The 22716-nt window shown below is 43.0% G+C and overlaps 2 protein-coding genes across 2 annotated transcripts in view; one reads left to right on the top strand and one right to left on the bottom strand.

Annotated features, from left to right (window-relative positions):
• Positions 1-8367: 8367 nt before the first annotated feature.
• On the top strand, positions 8368-21380 carry PSMC1 (proteasome 26S subunit, ATPase 1). Its single transcript, XM_037832081.1, has 11 exons — positions 8368-8422; positions 11625-11678; positions 12284-12380; positions 14001-14125; positions 14361-14546; positions 14735-14863; positions 15722-15818; positions 17845-18034; positions 18608-18759; positions 19407-19561; positions 21025-21380. The coding sequence occupies exons 1-11, from the start codon at positions 8420-8422 to the stop codon at positions 21157-21159; spliced, it is 1323 nt and encodes a 440-aa protein (XP_037688009.1). The 5' UTR covers positions 8368-8419; the 3' UTR covers positions 21160-21380.
• Positions 19963-22716, bottom strand: part of NRDE2 (NRDE-2, necessary for RNA interference, domain containing) — a 59283-nt gene continuing 56529 nt past the window's right edge. Inside the window, exon 14 of the mRNA XM_037832079.1 lies at positions 19963-21527. Coding sequence (XP_037688007.1) covers positions 21507-21527 — 21 coding nt within the window. The 3' untranslated portion in view covers positions 19963-21506. The remainder of the gene's footprint in view (positions 21528-22716) is intronic.

Raw genomic sequence — 22716 nt, 5'->3', positions numbered from 1 at the left:
TGCCCAGGAATGACTATGGTTTGTTAACTTCTGATGGGTATGGTAGGAACAAGTTCACAGAAATGTTGCTATATTAGGTTATTTTCTTGGGGTAGAGTAGGAACATGTTGGAAGTAAAGTAGTTATTTTAGGTTAGTTGTCTTTCCCTTACTCCCTTGTTATGTTATGGTTTGTTTGAAATGTTTTTTTTATTGTATGCTTTTTTTTAAATTTTTTTTGATATGGTTAATTTAAAGGAAAAAGACAATTTAAAAAAAAAATGAAAAATATGCAGCGCCCTCTTGAGGAGCTGGTGGAGAATGCAGGGGTGTTGGGCTTCCCTACCTCAATGGTTGCTGATGTGCTCACAGACACAGGGGACTGGTGGTTTGATGGGTTGAGCCCTCTACCACAGGACTTGCCCTTGGGAAGACTGTTGCTGCAAAGGAGAGGCTAGGCCTGCCTATAATTGTGCCTAAGAGCCTCCTCCCGAATGCCTCATTGTTGCTCAGATGTGGCCCTCTCTCTCTAGCTAAGCCAACTTGGAAGGTGAAATCACTGCCCTCCCCTCTACGTGCGATCTGACACCCAGGGGAGTGAATCTCCCTGGCAACGCTGAATATGATTCCCGGGGAGGAATCTAGACCCAGCATCGTGGGATGGAGAACATCTTTTTGACCAAAAGGGGGATGTGAAAGGAAATGAAATAAGCTTCAGTGGCATAGAGATTCCAAAGGAGCCAGGAGGTCACTCTGGTGGGCACTCTTACACACCATATAAACAACCATTTTTAGGTTCTGATGAATTGGAATAGCTAGCAGTAAATACCTGAAACTATCAAAGTACAACCCAGAACCTTTGAATCTTGAATACGATTGTATAAAAATGTAGCTTATGAGGGGTGACAAGGTGATTGGGAAAGCTATATGGAGCACAGTCCACTTTGTACAGTGTATGAATGGATGAGTAGAAAAATGGGGGCAAAAAAAAAAAAAGGCACCCAGTGTTCTTTTTTACTTTATTTGTTCTTTTTCACTTTAATTTTTGTTCTTATTATTTTTGTGTGTGTGGTAATGAAATGTCCAAAAATTAATTTTGGTGATGAATGCACAACTATATAATGGTACTGGGAACAATTGAATGTACGCTTTGTATGACTGCATGGTATGTGAATATATCTCAACAAAAATGAATTTTAAAAAAATGAAAACATGAAATTAAGCATGTAGTATGATCCCAATTTTTTTAAATTATATATTTATATATTATAAGTTTAAAAAAGGGTGGGGCTTAAGGGAATACAGCAAACCATTAGCTGGGGGTAATAGAAGTAGAAGAACAACAGATGACTTATATTTTCTTGTTCATACTTTTTCTCTACTTTTTAATTTTCTGTAATGAATATATGTTACTTCCTGTCCTGATTTGCTAAAGCTGTAGGAATGCAAATTATCAGAAATGGATTGGCTTTTACAATGGGGGTTTATTAGTTCACAAATTTACAGTTCCAAGGCCATAAAAATGTCCAAATTAAGGCCTCAAGAGGTAGATTCCTTCTCTGAGGAAAGGCCTATGGCATCCGGGGTTCCTCTGTCACATGGGAAGGCGCGGGGCTGGCCCTGCTGAACCTTCTCTCCCCAGTTCAGCTTCTGCTTTCAGAGGCTTTCTCCAAAATGTCTCTGGGCTTCTGCCTCAGCTCCTGTGGGTCCTTGCTTCTCCCAGGGGCAAACTCTGGATTATACATGTTAGTTTCTCTCCAAAGCATCTCTCTCAGCGTTTCTTAAGGACTCCAGTAAACTATTTTAAGACCCACCTTGAATGGGCAGGGTCACATCTCCATGGAAATAATCTAATCAAAAGGTCCCATCACAACAGGTCTTCCCCCCACAAGAGTGGATTAAAAGAACATAGTCTTTTATGGGTACGTAACAGATTCAAACTACTACACTTCCAGAGTTAGAAAAAAACTGTTTTGTGTGATGATCAGGGTCAGGAGAATGGACATAATGGACAAATACTGCTGGATTGAGAGCTCAGAAGGAATAAATATAGGGGGCATGGAGCAGTGGTTCCAGAAGTTCTGCTGAGAAAAGGAGAGAAAATCAGACAGGAATATAAAGTCCGGAAGAGGCTTTTTCAAGATGATGAGGATCCTGAACGTTTCTGAAGGCAAAAGGGAAAGAACTCTGATATGTTGCATCTGAAAGCCCCAGAGGGAAGCAGAAGCAATTTCAACTTAAATGTCTCTGCTCTTGTCCACACACAATGGGGAGCAACAGAGCTGGACCCCCATTCCTTCCACCAGCAAAAGGTCGTGGGAGCAGGCCAGACATGGCATCCGGAAGACAGTCTCCAAGCACTTTAAACCTGTGTCCTGAATAATAATCAAGTAATTCTCTTGGGATCAGTGCACCGAAAGGAGAAGGATGAGAAGGAACGGTCAGGTTGGGGTGGTCGTGGGGGCAGACATGCCCCCAGGTGGAGGTCCTGGATTCCCCACACACACCCCACCCCTGGGCTGGCAGAGGCAATGAATGACTGGATGGGAAGTTGTTGATTATCAGCTTTAAGGTCCTTCCCAGTCCTCAAATTTTAGATTTTCTTGGACCGAAAAGCAATAAAAATAAAAGTTGGGATTCACCACCACAGTGGAGAGAGGGGAAGGGGCGTCACACCTCCCTGACTTGTCCCTCCACCAGGAGCACTCTCCCTTACTCCTTTTGCCCAAGATAATGTGCACTCAGTGTAAGCTAAGCACAGGTGATTTCTCCTCCAGGAGGGCTCCCGGGATGCCTTCTCTTGGGTCAGGAGCCTCCTCTGGCTCCTACCACCCTTACATTTCCCTCCGTCACTGTTTTGTAATCAAGGACTGGGGGTGGGGTGGGGTGGGGGGATGTTGGGGTTCAGCCACGGGCTCGGGGTCAGAAGATCTGCGTCACAGCTGACTGCCCCTGGGCTGCACTGTCCCCGCAGTCACTTCCCATTCCGGAGTCCTCAGATGAGAGGAAGTACAGGGAGTCGCCAGCGGGCACTCGGGCAGCGGAGCCTGAAGTCTTCAGCTTCAGTCATCTCTCCGCATCCGGTGCCCAAGGGGCGCAGAGACAAGGAAGGGGTGGGAACGGGGATCCCGCGACCCGGCTGCTCGGGCTCCAGCACCGCGAGGAGCGAGGGCAGTGCCAGTCTCTGTCCCCGGCCGCCGCACCAGCCAGGTGGAGCCTGGACACGGGGACGGACGGTGGCCACGGCGACGCCAGCGAGCAGATCCCAGAAGCAGTGATGGAAACCAAATCCCAGGCTTTCCGGCCCAAGGACTCACAGAGCCGGGGTGTGAAAGCGGGTGGGCCAGCCCCAGTGGGTGAGCAAGGAGGGTGCACGGCGAGGGCGCCAGGGCCGAGGGGAAGCCGAGGGGCAGAGTGTCCCCGCCACCGCGCAGTCTCTGGTTGCGCGGCGCCCTCTGCTGGTTGGTGGTCGGGACTGCATGTGCCTGCCCCAGTGTCCCGGAAACCTGATTCCATTCATTCCTCCTTCCCTCATTCCTTCACCGACCACAGGAGACCCACGGAGAGTAACACGCGCCCTGGGCGCTGAAGCTGGGGTTCATTTGTGGTAGCAGATTGTCAGAACTTAGGTCAATTGACCCAAATGCTTCATTTTTAAAAAAATTTTATTTAGCAAACACATACGTAATGCTTAGTACATGCTAGGCACTGATTAAGTGATTCACAAATAACGCTTAATTTATTCTTCAAAGTAACCCTATGATTAGGGACTATTATTAGATCCATTTTAAAGATGAGAAAACTGAGGCCCACCATGCCCAGGGTCACACCCTGACCTGCCACGTGAGCGCAAGCTGGGACTCAAACCCAAGGAGCTGGGTTTCATTCTGTGCTCGGCCATTGCAGTGTGCTGCTCCCTGTTTTTGTTTTTTTCTTTTTTTTTAATTTAACAGCTTTGTGGAGGTATAATTCTCAAACCATACAATTCACGCCATTCAAGGGTACAATTCAGTGGTTTTTCGCATGTTCTAGAGTTGTGCAACCATCACCATGATCAATTTTGGAATATTTTCATCACCCCAAAAAGAAACCCGTACCCATTATCAGCCACTCTCCATTTACCCCAAGGCCCAGCCCTAGGCAAACACCAATCTACTTTCTATCTGCAAGAATTTACATGTTCTGCACATTTCATATAAATGGCTTCTTTCGCATAGCATAATGCTTTGAGGTTCATCCATGTTACAGCAACTATCAGGACTTCATTCCTTTTTAGCCAAATAATATTCCATTGTATGGATAGAACACATTTCTTTTATCCATTCATCAGTTTGTGGGCATTTGGGTTGTTTCCACCTTCTGGTTCTTGTGAGTAATGCTGCTGGAAACACATGTAGAAGTTTTTGTGAGGACCTGTGGTTTCCTTTCTTTTGGGTAGATACCCAGGAGTGAAATTGCTGGGTCATTTGAGTAACTACCAGACTGTTTCCCTCATTTTCTAAAGTATTATTTTCAAGGTGGGGACACTGAGGAAGGCCCAGGGAAGGAAAGGATTTACCCAAGGTCACTTCAAGGTAAAGAAAAGGTGGGAACCTGACCTTGGGTCTCTGACTCCAGCCAGTGCCCCTCATACCGCCCCTTGGGTGTGGAGGGGCCATCTGCAGCCAACAAGCACATCTTCAGCACCCAGCACCTTGTCACTTTCTGCCCTTCTCTACCCTGCTTCCTGCCATCGTCCCAGCTTCCTTGGCTGATTCCTCCTTTCCCTTGTTGCAGATTTTCCTTTCATACTAGGGTCCAAATATGGAGGTTAGCATTGCCACTGCCTTAGCTGTTCTCCTATGTCTTCTCTGTCTCCAAACTTCGATGGCTCACCCCATCAGAAGAAAAATGTTGAGCACCAAATCCCATTATGAGTTTATTTACTTATCTTTCATATTGTTCCAGTTTGCTAAAGCTGCCATTATGCAAATACCAGAAATGGATTGACTTTTATAAAGGGATTTATTAGGTTACAAACTTACAGTTCTGAGGCCATAAAGGTATCCAAACTAAGGCATCAATAAGAGGATACCTTCACAGAAAAAAGGCCGATGGCATCTGGAACACCTCTGTCAGCTGGGAAGGCACAGGGCAGGTGTCTTCTGGTCCTTTGCTCCTGGGTTCTGGTTTCAAAAAGCTTTCTCCAAAATGTCTCTGAGCTTCTGTTTCTTCACTTCTCTCTCTCAGCTCCTGTGTGTCCTTGCTTCCTTTTCTCAGGGCATTTCTGTCTAAGTATCTGAGGGTCCTGTCTTAGCTTCTCAAGGACAAACTCAAGGTTTCATCTCTTAGCTTAGCATCTCCAAACATCCTTCTGTCTGCATCTCCCAGTGTCTCCAAGTGTCTGGGTCTGTGTGGGCTCTCAGTTCTCTTAAGGATTCCAGTGATACAATTAAGATGCACCTTGAATGGGCAGGGCCACACCTCCATGGAAATAATTTAATCAAAGGGTGCCATCCCGCAAGATTGGATTAAAAGATCATGGCTCTTCTGGGGTCCATTACAGCTTCAAACTGGCACACATATACACATACTTCTACAGTCTTCAAATTAGGGTATGCATAACATTAGGGTTTGGCAATCTATTTTTGTTCCTCAGTTTGCCATATGTGCCTGGGGTGTTTGTTAAAAATGCAGAAGCAGCAATCCCACTTCTAGGGATATACCCCCAAAGAATTGAAAGCAGGGACTCAACAGATATTTGCACACCAATGTCCATCGCAGCATTATTCACAATAGCCAAATGGTGGAAATAACCCAAGTGTTCATCGACAGATGAATGGATAAACAAAATGTGGTATATCCATACAGTGGAATATTATTCATCCATAAAAAGGAATGAAGTTCTGATGCATGCTACAACATGGATAAACTTTAAAGACAGCATGTTGAGTGAAATAAGCCACACACAAAGAGACAAATGTTGTATGATCTCATTTATATAAAATATTTAGAAGTAAATTTCACAGAGACAAGATAGTACATTATAAGTTACCAGGGGTCAGGGAAGGGGGAGGGGGAAGAGAGTTTCTATTTGAAGTGATAAAAAAGTTGGGATAATGAATATTGATGATGGTAGCACAATATTGTGAATGTAATTGTTTTAGTTTCCTCATTGCAAAAAAGCAAATACCATGCAAGGGGTTGGTGTAAACAATGAGAATATACTGAGGTGAGGAAAAGTCCAAATCAAGGCATCATCAAGGTGATGCTTTCTCCCAGAAAACAGTGGTGTTCTGGGGCTGGCTGTCAGTGAAACTTGGTCCTTGGCTTTTCTGTCATATGGCAATGTACACAGCAGCCTCTCCTGGTTTCTCAGTTCCATTGACTTCCAGTTTCTGGCTGCTCCCTGTGACTTTCTCTCTCACGGCCATGGTCTTCCCTATAAAGCCTTCAGTAATAGGATTAATACTAGCCTGGGTCAGTTGGGCCACACCCTAACTGAAGTAACCTCATCAAAGGGTCCTATTTACAAGGGTTTACACCCTCAGGAATGGATTAAGATTAAAAACATGTTCCTTCTGGGTACACAGCTCCAAGCCATCACAGTAATTAAAACTACTGAATTGCACACTTGAAAGTGTTTTAAATGGGAAATTTATATATATATATATCTTTAAAAGTTTTTTTTAAAATTTTTAATTAAAAAATGCAGATGCCTTGGCCCTCTTCTCGGCCTGCAGAATCAGACTTTTAACCAGCATCCTGGCTGGTTCTGATGTACTCCGAGGTTGGAGAAGGGCTTTTCAAGCAGGGAGAACTCCAGCCTTTTGTACAGGACCTCTGTCCACCTTTGGCCTGCATCCTACCTCAGCCTCAGTTCAGTCTAGTTTTGGCAAAAATCCACTGAGAATCAGAAAACAGCACATCGACCTTCTCTCTTTGTGTCCTGGGTTTGCCAGGTGGGTATTATACCATTATACAGATGAGGAAATAGCATGTGATGGGTTTCATGACCTGCCCAAAGTCATACAGCTGGGACTTGGGTTGGGGATCAGCATTCTTTCTCCTTGTGTTCTGTCTGGCTCAGTGCTCTTCCTTCAGAGCTTGACATTAGGTTTTTAACCCCAGGCAGTACCCTTTCCCTGAACAAGGTCCTCTGTCATCATTACAGATTCAATCATGTGCCCCACAAAGACACATTCAAGTCCTAACCCCTGGTCCTGCAGATGGAACCCACTGGTAAGCAGGATCTTTGAAAATGTTATTAGTTAAGATGAGGCCAAACTGAATCAGGGTGGGCCTTAGTCCAATATGACTGGAGTCCTTAAAAACAGAGGAATTTTGGACATAGAAGTAGGTGACAGACAGGGAAAAAAAGAGACATGGTTGCATGATGGAAGCAGAGATTGAGTTATGGATTGCTGGCAAGCCACCACTAGAATGCTACAGACTTCCTATCACTTGATTTTAGATTTCTAGTCCCCCAAGCTATGGTTTAATCCAGCCAGACCGTGGTGTTTTTTATAGCAGCCCTGGCAAACAAAGACAGTCATTTTCACCAGACTTAACCACGAATGATTTTTGGCCCCTGAATCAACACTTACCTAGCTCCAGAGATGCACCCAGCCAGAAGACATCTGGAGTAGTTTCCAATTCTGGAGGCCTTGGTTCTGGGATTCGAGCCCCACCTCCTTGAGGAAGCTATATCAATCAGGGCCCAGGCAGAACAACATAAGCCACCTATTGTGTGTTCATAAATGAAATATTTTTAGTGTTGCACAATTAAAATACCTAAATTAATCTGATGCAGCAAAAAATAAGGTCAAATAATTTGTCCTCCCCAGTTCATCAAGATAGAACATTTTGAGCACCTGTTATGGAAGCAGGGATTTTTGTCATCTCTCTGCTGTCCTAGTAGGAGTAATAAATGAGTCAGGTCATCAGAAAAAGCAGGTTTAGAGGACTCAGACAAGGAAATACCCCCGATGAGCAGGTTAATTCCAGAGAACAGGTAAGAATTTAAATATTTGTGCAAAAGGATGTCAACTTCGCAGTTCCAAATGCCATTCCAAGTCTTAGAGCAAAAAGTATAGTTCTTCCCAGTTATGATTTTTGCCCCTTTTAAGTATTTTATGTTTTCATAATTGTCCTAGTTCTTCGTCAGTTGAAGTGAATATCTTAACTTGTTGACAACAGCCTAATAAAGGCGATTTGGAATTTTTTTCAAGTAAAATACAAGGTTCACATTATCCTCATAAGTTATTTTGGTATTTTATTTGACGCACAGATATTTTTTACCATTGCCCTAAACCACCAACACCGGCCCTTGGAGCGCAACTTCGTGCGTGCGGAATTTGGTTCCTATCGGCCTCCTTAACGGCCCCCGGTAACTTCCGCCTCTGACGAGTTGCCGGGGCGGACGCACTTCCGGTAGCCGTGGCTCGAGCGCCCGAAGCAAGATGGTGAGTGACTAAGGGCTTCGACTGGTGGTCGCATTGCGACGAGCCCGGGACAGCCCAGGCCTGAAGAATGAGGCAGCTCCATGAGGAGCCTGTGGAACTCGGTCCTTCAGCTCCCCTGGCCCGTTCTCCTTGGGAGACGGAGGCTCCCGATGGCGGTGCTCGGGTCCAACGCGGGCCGGGACAGACCAGCGGGCCTTGTTTAGGGTTCTGGACCCGGGACTATGCGCAGAGGGTCCCCCGGGCGGGCCTGTGGGGCGACACGAGGGCTCAGGTCGCCGGGTTTTGCTCCTCCGCCGACTGGGGCTCTGCTGACCCGCGCGGGGGTCTCGACCGGAGTCTACCCGAGAAAGGGGGACAGGTGCTTTCTGAGCCGTTCAGATGAAGGGTTGTGCGAGCGGAGAGGAGTGTTTTGTTCCACCTAGGGAGTGGGGGAGCGGAACCGTGGAAGACAGCTCCGAATGGGGGGCCGTTTGAGGAACGTTTTAAGGACTGATCATTATATGGCAGGTGGAATCGGTTGAGAAGGGTCCCATGATGCCGGTGTAATAATAAAAACAGCTGACGTTTATTCTGTAATTCACTGAACAAATGGGTTGAGCGCCTGCCTTTTTGTTAGGCTCTGTTCTAGTCTAGGTGTTGAAGACACAGGTTAACAAGATTGACGAAGTCCCTGCCTTCATGGAGCTTACATTCTAAAGGAGAAAGCAGACAATAAACAGATATCAAGGAGTGGGACCTAGATGGAGTAGGGTGGCCATTGTTATATGGCTGTTTTATAGAAGGGCATAGGATAAGGAGGTGTGGCTATTTTAGATAGGGTGTCAGCTGAGGTCGCTCTCAGGAGGTGAAATTTGAACAGAGCCTAAATGTGAGGGAATGGCCTATGCAGAAATCTGAGGGGAAAGCAGTCCAGGCAGAAGACACAGCAAGTGCAAGAACTGGAGATGGGAATGTATTTGGCATGTCATGAACAGCAAGGAGCCAGTGTCTGGAGTGTGGGTAAAGGTCAGATCATGTAGATTTTTTAGGTCCCATGAGAACTCTTGGATAATATTCTAAGCATAATAAGTATGTGTAGGTACTTTTCCAGCATTTTCTCGTTAATTCTTCACAGCAGCTCCTTGAGGCAGTTACTCTTGTTAACTTCAATTTTGCCAAGGAGGAAACTTAGACATGGCGAGTGGCTGTACTGTAACACAGACCCTGTCAGTCTTTTCTAGAGCCCCTGCTGCAGTGTACTGGATATCCATACAGAAGAGATACACCTGGGCATTGGTGTCCAACAGATTTGAGTCATGGTTCCATCTGACAAGCTTTGTGACAATAGGCAAGGTCATTTAACCGCTCTGGGCCTCAGTTTCCTTATCTCTAAGTTAGGATAATAGTACCAACCTCATAATGTCTGTAAGAATTAAATTAGATCATGTCCTAAAAAGGCTTTAGCACACCACATGGCATTTAGTCAGGGCTCAGAAATCTGAAATTTGTTATTTTTGTTTGAGGCTGAAGAGCATAATGCTCCAGAGGTGAGGAAGTGCAGGACCCATTCAGAAAAATGTCCTCCATGGGGGCCACACTTGCAGGTTCATGGAAAAGGTAGATGAAGCCTGAAAGGTTAGTTGTAGCCAGTTTGGCAAGAGCCAGGCAAGCCATGAAAGTTAGAGCAGTTGAAGGTTTTTGAGGTGGGAGATTAAAAGTTCAGCTGTTTTGTTTTAGAATGTAATAACTGGATTGGTGAGGGAAGAAGTGAGACCCAGGAAGCTTGACTGGGAGACTGCAGTCCAAATAGGAGGTGATGGCCAGGACACAAACAAAGGTGGAGGAATGGAGTTGGGATAGATGAAACGGAGTAAAGAACTGAACCAGAATGGATTTGGACTGCTTCAGAGCCCAAATTTTGTTATCAGACTGACAGTTCACATTCTGGCCCTGCCAAGTAGTTTACATGGGTTAACTCACTTTTAGCAATACAAAGGAAGTAGTCTAATGCCCACTTTTCAGTTAAAGATGCTAAGACTCAGTAAATTGGCCTCATGTGTCTGAGGTCCCATAGCCTGTTGGTGATGGAGCCAGAATTCAAACTTAGATTCGCCCGCTTCCACGTTCATGTTCTCCAACTTGCTGCAGCTCCTCATCAACAGAGTGCAAACAGTGAACCCTACCTTGGACGGTTGTATGGAATAAATGAGAGAGTGAAGGGAGAACATCTAGGACGGAGTTGGGCCCATAGGAAGCACCCACAAACAATAGCCCTTCTGGCCATCAGCAGATTTCCTAAAGAGGTGTAAGTAATGGTTAAATGCCTATAACTTGGACAGCCTATTTCATTATAACATATTGTTTCCCAAAATCTGTCAGTGCTTAATTACCTTGTTCAGAATAAAGTACAATGTTTTAGCACGTGGAGGAATATATTTGACCTTAGATCTTTAGGTTACCATGATTTGGTTGTTTTGTCTTGATAATGAAGCTGCCAGTGTATTCATTTAGAGGTGCCTACATGGAGATGATTTAAGAGGGCTGAGCAGGCCCTTCTGATCAAGTAAGTTCTCTGTTAATCATATTTAAAATGCCACCATTTCTGAGAATTACTCTGTTACACATTGCCCTATAGCTTAAGGGTCTATTTTTAAATCAGAGCTTATTAATACACTAAGTTCTTAACATCTTAGGATGATTCAGCTTTTCAGGTTGGGAAAAAAGACCTGCCTGAAAACCCAGGCTTTAGGGGTGGGAGGTATTGCTGTTGAAAGGAGTCTCCTGAATCTCAGTAAACAGCAGATGATCGATAAGAGGTTGTCTGTGTAAAACGACTTAGTTTTCATGGGCTAATTTCCTGAAATTTGGTGGCCTCAGTCTGGTAGTTTTATATTAAAGAATGCCAAGCCCTGTACCTTCTCCTCAAAAAGGGTGCTCTTAGAATCTTAGCCTCGTTGTGATTTATTAGTTCTGTTTATTTGTTAATAGAGTTGTCTTTGATTTTAAGATGCAGTCAGTTGCATGGTGCACCATTAACTACTGACACCTTTTCAAGGAAAAAGAAATTCTACATCGCTATATGTAACCATTGACTTGGGTTCAGGAATGTTGAAATGAGAGAAAAGTGTTCATATTTTAGAATCACAGGAAAATTAAGCAATATGTTCTTCTAAAATGATCATATTCTGAATTTATATCTCTTTCTGATTTTATTCCTTTTCAGGGTCAAAGTCAGAGTGGTGGTCATGGTCCTGGAGGTGGCAAAAAGGATGACAAGGTAAATAAGCCGGATACATGCTACGATGTGAGTAAAATGTGAGAGAATGTGACAGGTTGCAGCTGAAGAGTTCTTTGGGCGTTCATGAATTTTAAAATACAGAATAAATGATCTGTAGTTATTTAACTAGCCTGGCATATAGATACATCCTTTTCATGTTATAGAAACACTTATTGACCTAACCGTCAAATAGGTATCAATGTTAATGATTTTAAAATTTGTAAACGTAGTTACATTACTTAAGCTTTGCAGTAAATTGCCTGTAATTTTAGTGTTTAATATCCTGAGATGTGAAGAATTGTCTCAAATTACTTAATATCAGATTTTGGCATATGACTTTGAATTCTGACCTCTCTATGCCTTATGGAATAATCAGCCTTACTGTCGTTAATGTATATTGTAAAAAGAAAGATCAGTTATGTTTACTTATTAAAATTGCAAGAATGTGAACCTAATTTTTAAAAAAATGACAGTTTCTTAATAGCATCCTAAAAGATAAGAAAAATTATGTCTCCTGGAACTAGATGATGATGGCGTAGAAATAAGTTTATGTTTCAATATGATTTCCTCGTGATTTTTTTTTCCTGCATTTCTAAAAATCTAAGGACAAGAAAAAGAAATATGAACCTCCTGTACCAACCAGAGTGGGGAAAAAGAAGAAGAAAACAAAGGGACCAGATGCTGCCAGCAAACTGCCACTGGGTATGACATGGTTTCTCCTTGCTGACTTTCACATTCCTAGGGGAAACCGTCTCTCTGCATGTAGCTTAGAGGTCTGAAAGATGAGACAGGAAATGGGGTGGTTCAAGCTCTAGCTCTGAAAATTCAATCCCATACTAGCTAACTTGTGTGTGCAGCGTTCCTCTGGGTTGGCATAAAAGCTATACTTTGTTTTAAAATATGTTACTATACCAGTGTCTCATTTTAAGAAACCCCATTAATTTCCTTTAATTAGCCAGCTCCTCTAGTGTATTAAAAGTACAGTTGTGGTTGACAAAATCCAGGATGAGCTTGAGTAATTCAGAAACACTTATTTCATGAAATAGAATTTCACTGTATTGAAATTCAGATCATGTAATACCTGAACTTAACATTTTTCAATGGCTTCCTGTTGAACGTGGAATAAAACTCAAACCAGGTGATATGTCTCAGCCCACCTCCCCATCCTCAGTTCTTCGAATTCCCTTTTGCTCATTGGTCACTCTGCCCTGCCTTGTGTTGTTTACATATTCCGGGCTCTTCTCCACATCAGGGCCTTTGCCCTTGCTCTTCCCTCTACTTAAGGTTTCTTTCCATGGTCCTCCCATGGTTGCCTCCTGAAGCTTCTCATCCCTTCAGGCTTCAGCTCAAATACTGTCCCCACCCCCAGCCCCACCTAAAAAAGTACCTCCCTGCTTAGAAGAAAAAAACTAATTTTATGAATATTGCTCAGTTAAGAACAAAGGGAGTCAGCTAGTAAACCTGCCATTAATCTACTGGAATGAATCAATGTGGTATTGGTACAGAAATAGACCATTAGATTGCCAAAAGAGAGTAGAAAGTCCAAACCCAGAGACCAGTGACATGGATATTTAATATATGTTAAAGATACATTTCAGTTCTGTGGGAAGAAGAAGAGTTGTTTAATATAAATGGCTGGCATCTTTTATTTTCTTTCAAGAGAAAATGAAACTAGGCCCTTTGCCTCTTGCCAGATGGATTACAGATATAAACTTGAGAATAGATGAAAATTTAGAAATTTATTTATTTAACCTTAGTAAAATCCCAGAAACCACAAAGGAAAAGATTGATAGATGTGTGTATATAAATGTTACAATTCCTCATGGCATGAGGCTTCAAAACAAAGCCAAAAGAAACAATAGAGTGTGGGAGATTATTTGCCACATACGTGACAAAGAAAGTTAATATTCCTAATATTTCAGACTTTTCTTACAAACAGGAGGAGTCTGCATACATGTACTATGCAGCAGTGTATACTGATTGAGCAGCATGTGTAACTTTTTTTATTAGCACCCATGGGGAAAAATAAACCAAACCAAACTAACTTTTATATCAATTTCTTTTTTCTTCTTTAGATGTACAAGTAGTTCAGTTGGTACAGATCATTTTTTGCTAGCTATTGAGTCATACACCTTATCTCCATTTTCACCTGCTTGCCTAAACTGCCAAAAGCCCTTTTCCCCTTTCCATTTAGGTACCTGCTTACTTAGGGTTACCAAACTCAGAGAATTCTTCAGCCTGTCCAACTAAATGAGCTTATTTTAGCCAAATTAATTGCAAACTTCAAGCTCCAAGTATAGTAAAACTACTTTTTAATTACAGTGACACCTCACACTCAGTGCCGGTTAAAATTATTGAAGTTAGAGAGAATTAAAGACTATCTTCTCATGGAGGAAGAATTCATTAGAAATCAAGAACAAATGAAACCATTAGAAGAAAAGCAAGAGGTAAGTTGAGAAGTGATTATAATTTCCTTTTACACAAATTGGAAAACTCTGTTTAGAACCCAGAGCTCCACGAACACATGAGATTCATGTAGTTGAATCTGTCAAGATTTTATGAAGCATTGTTAGGTCCCTTTTAAGAGATTCAACTGCTTTGTAAATCTAATGAACTACCAGGATCATCTACTTCTTAGGTCTAATCTGCTTTTTCTTCTTGGCACAATTTTCTCTTATATAGGAGGAAAGATCAAAGGTGGATGATTTGAGGGGGACCCCAATGTCAGTAGGAACCTTGGAAGAGATCATTGATGACAATCACGCCATCGTGTCTACATCAGTGGGCTCAGAACACTATGTCAGCATTCTTTCTTTTGTGGACAAGGATCTACTGGAACCAGGCTGCTCTGTCCTGCTCAACCACAAGGTATACTGTTGGTCTCTAAGAAGCTCATTGCAGTGCCTCCTCCTTCCTGTTAGATCTACCCACCTGTCCTGTGGAAATAGATTGCCAAAGCATTCTTAACGGTGGAGATTCTGTGATTGGCAGTGCTGTGTTACAAGGGGATTGTGTAAACCTCTCATGCCTGTGTTAAAGCTTGATTTTCCTTTTAGGTGCATGCGGTGATAGGGGTGCTGATGGATGACACTGATCCCCTGGTTACCGTGATGAAGGTCGAAAAGGCCCCCCAGGAGACTTATGCTGATATTGGGGGATTGGACAACCAAATCCAGGAAATTAAGGTATGGCTGGGAACCAACTCTGGGTTTTCAGACTTTGGGTTTCTTACTGCTGTCCCACGTAGGGTGCTTTGGAGTCGGTTTGCCTTTTTTTTTTTTTTTTTGCCTTTATTGATCAAACCACTAACTAATTTAGAGCTTGCCAGTTGTGGTTTTTGGTTTTGTTAATAATGTTTAATGGATCGTTTCTGTGAACATCCCATGTTTCCAGCATGTTGATGTCAGTTGTGGATATCCAGAGACCTCCAATGTTGTATGGATGTAGAGTGAGGGGCACACATCACATGTGCCACATACACTTGCACAGTGGTGGGGTCTAGGACATAATCTCAGCCCCTGCAGTGGTCCTGGAGGTGGGAAGGGAATTTGTCATTCAGGATGGCTCTGAACTGGCTCTCTGAAGTTTCTTTCATAAGTATGGAAGTCATTGCAAACTATCACAGGTCTCCACTAGTAACCTGTCAGTTGGGAAATACCCATAACCTCCCTGGGCAGGAACTTCAATCAGAACATTTTTCCAGGTCCTGTCTGTAGTGTAGAAGGGTACATTTTAGCCTTTTAAGTCCCTTTTGCTAGGAAGGGACTTGTGTGCCCTGCCGGCTTAAATGTTGCCCAAAGCTGATGACCAGAAAGTGAAAGGGAAATTTGGCGGCTGATGGTTGCTGGGAGCCAAACTAGGACAGCTGTCCTCTTCAGTATGCCCTTGCTGCTACAGGAAATTAGGCACATTGTCTCTAAGAAGAGTGATTGAGATTTCAGCCTATTTTTGAAAGCAAGATCTACTCATGATGCTGATTCGTGATTTGCTAATAATCTCAGTACAAAAACCTTTCATTTTTACTGAATGTTTGTTTTCTGTAGGAATCTGTGGAGCTTCCTCTTACACATCCCGAATATTATGAAGAGATGGGTATAAAGCCCCCTAAGGGGGTCATCCTCTATGGTCCACCTGGCACAGGTATGCTCTGTGTTGTTTGATACTTTCCAGGAACTCAGCTTATTTCTTTGAGCAGCAGCATTGGCTAGTTTTGATTACTTAACTGCCGAGCGAACAGACCACAGTTCCTTAGTTTAAAACAGGGATGCTCAACCTTCTCTGTATATTGGAATTACTTTGGGAGCTTTAAAAATGCTGTTGCCTGACCCAATATGCAAAGATTCTGCTTTATGGTCTGAGGTGTGGCCTGAGCATAACAAGCCATAATGGAGAACCACTGATTTAAAAGCTTTTCTCTGGTACTCAGATTATGTTAATTTTCCTGGCTCCTTGGTACTGGATAAATAAATACATGCTGGATGGATAAATGGATGAAGATAAATTTATATATATATTTGGTTCATTATGCAGTAAGTTGACCTGAATAAGTTGTTTAGTCCAGTACTTACCAGTCCTTTGCTATATAAATTCCAAAAGAAAAGTGGTCATGTGATTGAGTGAATTAATAACTATGTTCCTAAGAGTATCTGTACTAACTGAGCATTGCCCAGGCTTGAGGGACAGGAGGCAACTGCCCAGAAGCGTGGGGCTTTAGAAGGGATCACTCTCACTGTTAGTCCCTTACAGATCTGGAAATTCAGTTTCAGAGAGACCAGGGGTTGACCCAAGGCCCCAGTAGCACTGGAATTGAACTGGTAGCAGGGCTGCAGCTGGAAGGCAGGCCTCATGACCCACAGCTACGTGCCCTCTGCATTTGCACTACCGGGGGTCAGGGGAAGCTCTGGACAAGCTCTGGTCAGAGGAGGTGGAGACTTGTTCAGTGACCCCTCTGACCACTGAAGCAGCGCAGCAGCTGGACTTGGATGCTTCTGGATTGTAAGATCCTGTTCCATGTAAAAGATTCTTTGACCTTTGTTTGCCATCTTTAATTGATACTTGCAGGGAGCAGTCCAACCTTCTAAGCCTTTGCACCTGCTCCTTTGCCTCTCTGACCAGTGGGGATGTCATTTTATTTGCATGTTGTTGCAAAGCTTAGCTTCTTGTCCTTCTTTGTACTTCCATGAAACCTTCGGTGCCACTCACCACCTGGTTTCCAACCTCCCACTCTTTCACCAGCACTGCCCATAATGGCCTTTGTGTTCTCTGGCAACTATGCAGCCCCTTGGCCATGTCCTCATTCACAGTCAAAGGAGCCAGAGGTCTTCCAGCTCTAAAATTCTCAAATTGGGTGTTCTTTGCTGGTTTTTTTTGGTTTTGACATGAAAGAGAAATATCAGGGAGTCAGAGCAGTATTGGAAAAGTTGTTTGAGATCTACGCTGAGATCAGTAAGAGGAACTGCCGTGTCAGGGCATGCCACAGATTAAGAAAAGGCTTTTAAGCTATCAGCGGCTCTCAGCTGTGTACTTCAAGAGCCAGTCCCATCTGGGTGTCTGACCCTGCAGCAGGCCCACTGGCAGGTACTTTTCTAGTAGCACGTGGCGTGCTGCAGTGCTCACAAGCACTGGATGTGTCCTTAGGGTCAAACGTAGCATCTTTAGGCTTTTTTTTTTTTTCTTTATCATTGACAGTTTCACATGAGTTTAGTTTGGTTCTCTATCCTGGCTTGGGTGGGATAGAAGGAAAGATGGGGCAGGTCAGTATTATATGAAACTTTGAAGGGAACCAAGAAAGGCTCACCAGAGAAAAATGTTTTTTTCCCAGCTGGTACACCTCCGTTCTTCCTACAGGTAGTTCAATAGTTTATTATTCTTACATGGAAACACTGGGTCATGATTTGAAAATAATCAAGTAAAAAATATTTTCTGATATTACCATGATGAATTTAGGAAGATACTTCAGAATAATTAAATCGTAGTATTTAGTAGAGTTTTCTAAATTTCCTCTTACCTAATTCGGAGAACAGACTGTCAGACACCTGAATGGTGGCATGCCATTTCATCACCAGGGTGTACCCATTTTTCGTATTCATTTGAAGTAATGATGATAATGGTTTTTAAGTTAAAACAGCACTTCATTTTTTTGTTTTTCTTTTTTAATCTAAAACAGGTAAAACATTGTTAGCTAAAGCAGTAGCAAACCAAACCTCGGCCACTTTCTTGAGAGTGGTTGGCTCTGAACTTATTCAGAAGTACTTAGGAGATGGACCCAAACTTGTGCGGGAATTGTTTCGAGTTGCTGAAGAACATGCACCATCCATTGTGTTTATTGATGAAATTGATGCCATTGGGACCAAAAGGTAGACTTTCTCTTCCAACTACTTTGCATTGTTGAGAGGTAAAAACCACGTAGCTCTTTTCTAAGAATAAACAGTTATCAGTATGTCCTGTACATTGGTTTGCCACAGTTCTTACTGCACATGGCTTTCCATGGATACTTCAAGCTCTGATTTTCCATTTGCCGGTTAACAACTTATCCAGAAGTTGTTCAGTTTTAGAATTTGCTCAGTTAGTTAATCACGTCTCAAGCACCTACTCTGGTCCAGGCCCCATTCTGGACCCTGGGGACAAAGCAGTGAACATGGCAGAGTCTCTGTCCTCAAGGGACTCACAGTCAGGTTGGGAGAGCCAGACAACAAACATGGAGACAAAATATATAATTTCCAGCACTGAAACTGCTGTGTGGAAAATGTAATGCGTGACTTGGCAGGTTGGGAGGATGCTCCTTTTTAGCTATAGTATAATTGAGGGAGGGCATTGGGTTGAAACCACAATGGCAGGGTATTTTGCCATGATGAGGTATTTGCTATAATTCCCCTTTAGAAAGAGATCAGTTGAGTCTTCAATCTTTCTACTTTTCTTCTTTTTAAAAGATATGACTCAAATTCTGGTGGTGAGAGAGAAATTCAACGGACTATGTTGGAACTGTTGAACCAGTTGGACGGATTTGATTCAAGGGGAGATGTGAAAGTTATCATGGCCACAAACCGAATAGAAACTTTGGATCCAGCGCTTATCAGACCAGGTTATATTTGCTTTTGTTTCATCATGGAGAAGTGGTGTTCTTATGTATTTATGTTTGTTTAGTCTCCTTTGGGGAGAATTGTAAAAATTTATATAAAGGCATATACTATACTGAAGCATAGGAAAAGTGTGTCCCCTTGAGATTATGATTAAATAAGAAAGTAGACTAGTCAATGCAGCTTAGCAATTTAAATTCTTATCTGTATCTTAATCTTTTCTTTCCCATAATAAATAGACCCTTTTTAGCCTCAAGAAAGACCTTCTTTTTCTGAAGAAATAATTCATATGATAGCTCTGGTTTATTCTGGTTAAGTTCAGATAGGACTAGAAGAAGCAGTTGTTAATTTGTTTTCTCTCTTTTATAATAGTTTTAACAAGATCCATCTGTCCTTTTCCACTAAAGTACTAAAGTACACCACTAGAAATCCTTTCATTTATTTCTGAAGGTACCAAAGCAGAGAGGATTTCCTTTAAGTGGGGTGAATTCAGATATAGAAATTTATAAACTACAAAAAAGAAATACTCTCTTTAAAATTTGGACCACATTTCAAACTGCACATGTGAGGAGATGGGTTAAGGCTTCTTTTTGGGCCCAGGCATTCCCAGGCTCTGGACAGGGGCTGGAATTGAAGACCTTTGTATCTGCAGGCCGCATCGACAGGAAGATTGAGTTCCCCCTGCCTGACGAGAAGACCAAGAAGCGCATCTTCCAGATTCACACGAGCAGGATGACGTTGGCTGATGATGTAATCTTGGACGACTTGATCATGGCTAAAGATGACCTCTCTGGTGCTGACATCAAGGTGAGACCCTGGGCTGGGTCACATCATCCCTCACCACAGTGGACACGAGTCAGGAAAGGCTCTGGTGTGCTTGTTATGTGGTGGCTGGGCTGGTTGTGTGGGCTGTGGGTTTTGACATAGTAATCTTTGCTGTTGACTTGCCATTAAGCAAAAAAAGGTAGATTTGCTTTTTATTTAAAATCGTTTAGTGTATCATTTTATAAAATAAGTGACCCTAAGTCACCTGCAACCACAAGCATCAGTCACTGGCACTAAGCTGGCCTCCTTCCCCACCAGCCCAGGTGGCTTTCTCAGGTGTGTCAGATGTTGTCACCCTGCCTCAACTCTGGACGGAGTATCTTCTGGGAGAACTTGGTTCAGAGCTGCAGCATGGGCACCGGCATCCCACTGCACTTCTGTCTACAATGTTATTCTGATTGGTTGTACCAAACTGACAGGAAAGAATCTTCCTTTTGTTTTCTCACACATGCATGTGAGTTAGGATGATTCTTCCCAGATGACCGGCTTATAGCAAAGCCTGGCAGTATTGACTCTAGATACACCTATCAACCCACTTCTCATTGGATGGTCTTGAGTCAGACACAAAACCACATTAGGGGAGGGTTGCAGACACTGTGCCTTCCCAGGTCAGGGCCTGTACATACTGTGGTTCGCTGTCATCTTTCCTATAGAACATCAGTGTCTTAGTTGGTGAATAAAATCTTTTTTTAAATTGAGATTTTTATTTTGCATTATCAATTTTGATATTTTTCAAACGTTCAGAAAAGTTGCATCAATAGCAACGTCCACACTCATCTACCCATTGCTTAGATTTACCAGTTTCACACTTTACCCATTTGCTTTATCTATCTGTGCAGAAACGCACTCTTTTCTGCTGAACCATTTGAAATATCCTCATGGCCATAAAATAGAAGCTTCACAGCCAGGATCTTTATCACATCACATTGCATGGATTCTTATGTTTTACTTTTGACAAGTCAACATTGAGGAAATAAATGCTATTTTTAAACATATATTTAATGAGAATATGTGTTCTCTTATGACTATAGGTGAATGGGATGCATATGTACTTTATGTTGCCTTTACATTTCAGATTAGAATTTCATCTATTTCCTAGGAAGATTATTCCCTTTAACAAAAGGGGAGCTATAAGAACATACTGGCTTTGCCAAGCAATACAACTAGTTAGAACCTGAGCCAATCTGGAACCCAGAGCCTGAATTCCTGGGCCAGACTTCCTTCTTGGTTATAATTACTCCCAGTTTAAGCCAGTTCAAATCCTTTTGGAAAATAATTGGGATGCTTAAAACATTTTAAAAGTCTAATCTTTTCCCAAATGTTTTGGGCAATTTGTGTTTAGCCTAGGTTTCTTATACCCTATTTAAAACTGATCTCTCTGAATTGCTTGTTAGAATAAAAATAAAAGGTATTTCACTTTCTGAACATTGTGTTCTTTCCTGTAGGCAATCTGTACAGAAGCTGGTCTGATGGCCTTGAGAGAACGTAGAATGAAAGTAACAAATGAAGACTTCAAAAAATCTAAAGAAAATGTTCTTTATAAAAAACAAGAAGGCACCCCTGAAGGGCTCTATCTCTGAGTGAGCCACATGCCTTCCAGAAAATGGATGGGCATTTTCCCAACCCTCAGAAGATGGGGTTGGGGATGTTGCCTGGGAGAATCCATATTCCAGTTGATTTTTATTAACAAAACGTTCCGTGTATCTTTTTGAGCGTGATGTGTAGGATGCCCCTGGGGCTGCATTTGTCTGTTGGTCGCTGTGTAGTACTGTTTTCCCAGTAAAGCGTGCTCTTTCAGAAATTGTTCGTTCCTGTTTCTGGAGTCTCCACACCATCTGCTCAGCAGCCAGCAAGTGGGTGGATCCAGGTGCTGGGGAAGCTTCGGGGCAAGACACCCTCAGGCTGGCAGGCACAAGGAGTGCAGACTTCAACACCCATGGCCCCAGAGCTAGTGATAGAGTTGTAGAACAGAAATTAATGGGGGAAAAATATCATAACCACATAAGCAATAATCTCTATTGTTTAAATAATAAAAGCTGAATTAATGTGGCTGTTGCTTCACAAGAGAAGAAATACAGCTTTCCCTTTAGTAAATTCTGTGGACATATGGGTTTCAGCATTCAGGAGGCAAGAAGTAGTATTGGGGTTCCCAAGAGCTGAGGGGTTCCTAAAGGATATCGCAAAAGGTCAGAGTGAGTGAAAGGATCTCATACCAGCCCTGTCTTCCTGTTTTGGGGTTCAAAAGCTGAATCCCTTTCAAGAGTTCAAAAATGTATCAGAGCTACCTGCTTCCATCTGTTTGCCTCCCTTCCCTTCCCTTTCAAAACAATTTTATTCTGAAGTTGTGAAGTGGGCAGGTCAAGGAGTGTCCACTTGGGGCAGAGGGTGGTGATCTGGCATGGCTTACAGCCCAGATGGGGTTGGGGAGGTGGCACATATTGGTTCTTTTGCCACCATAACAAATTAACCACAAACACGTTTATTTTATGGTTCTCGAGGTCAGAGGTCTGAAAGTGGTCTCACCGCTAAAATCAAGATGTTGTCAAGGGCTGCATTCCTTTCCTTGCATGACATTTGGGTTGTTGGCAGAATTGTTTCTTGGGCTGTAGGATTGAGGTCCCCGTTTCCTTGGCTGTCAGCAAGGGCCCTTCTCAGCTTCCAGGGGCTGTCCTCAGAGCTTGGCTTGTTGGCCTCCTTCCTCCATCTTCAAAGCCAGCAATAGTGAGAGTCAAGTCTCTCTCAAACGCTTTGAATCTTTCCTGTCTTTTCTTCATTTTCAAATATCTGACTGACCCTTTTGCCTTCCTCTTCCACTTTTACGAGCCCATGTGGTTACAATGGCCCCACCCAGGTAATCCAGGGTAATCTCATCTTCAGATCTATAACCTTAATCACAGCTGCAAAATTCCTTTTGCCATGTAAATATTCCCAAGTTTCAGGGATTAGTAGGACATGGGCGTGTTTGGGAGGTCATTATCCTGCCTACCAGAGGGCATCTGTGCATGGGAATAGCCCAGCACCAGGTGAGAACACTGTACTCATGGGGAGGGCTAAGTGGCTTGGCAGGAGGGTGGCAGAGCCCAAGCAGGGTGAGGAGGGCATCTGTCCATACGGGGGTGGCCCAACATAGGACAAGA

This window comes from Choloepus didactylus, chromosome 4 (assembly GCF_015220235.1).
Source record: "Choloepus didactylus isolate mChoDid1 chromosome 4, mChoDid1.pri, whole genome shotgun sequence".
Lineage (NCBI taxonomy): Eukaryota > Metazoa > Chordata > Mammalia > Pilosa > Megalonychidae > Choloepus > Choloepus didactylus.
The sequence above is the reverse complement of the archived record's forward strand: the minus strand, read 5'-3'. Positions and strand labels throughout refer to the sequence as shown.

What these genes read in the sequence shown, in the direction of transcription:
- PSMC1 (XM_037832081.1), top strand. An exon ending in GATGCCATTGGGACCAAAAG is followed by an intron (nt 18,035 to 18,607) that starts GTAGACTTTCTC and finishes TCTTTTTAAAAG; the next exon opens with ATATGACTCAAATTCTGGTG. An exon ending in TCTCTGGTGCTGACATCAAG is followed by an intron (nt 19,562 to 21,024) that starts GTGAGACCCTGG and finishes TCTTTCCTGTAG; the next exon opens with GCAATCTGTACAGAAGCTGG.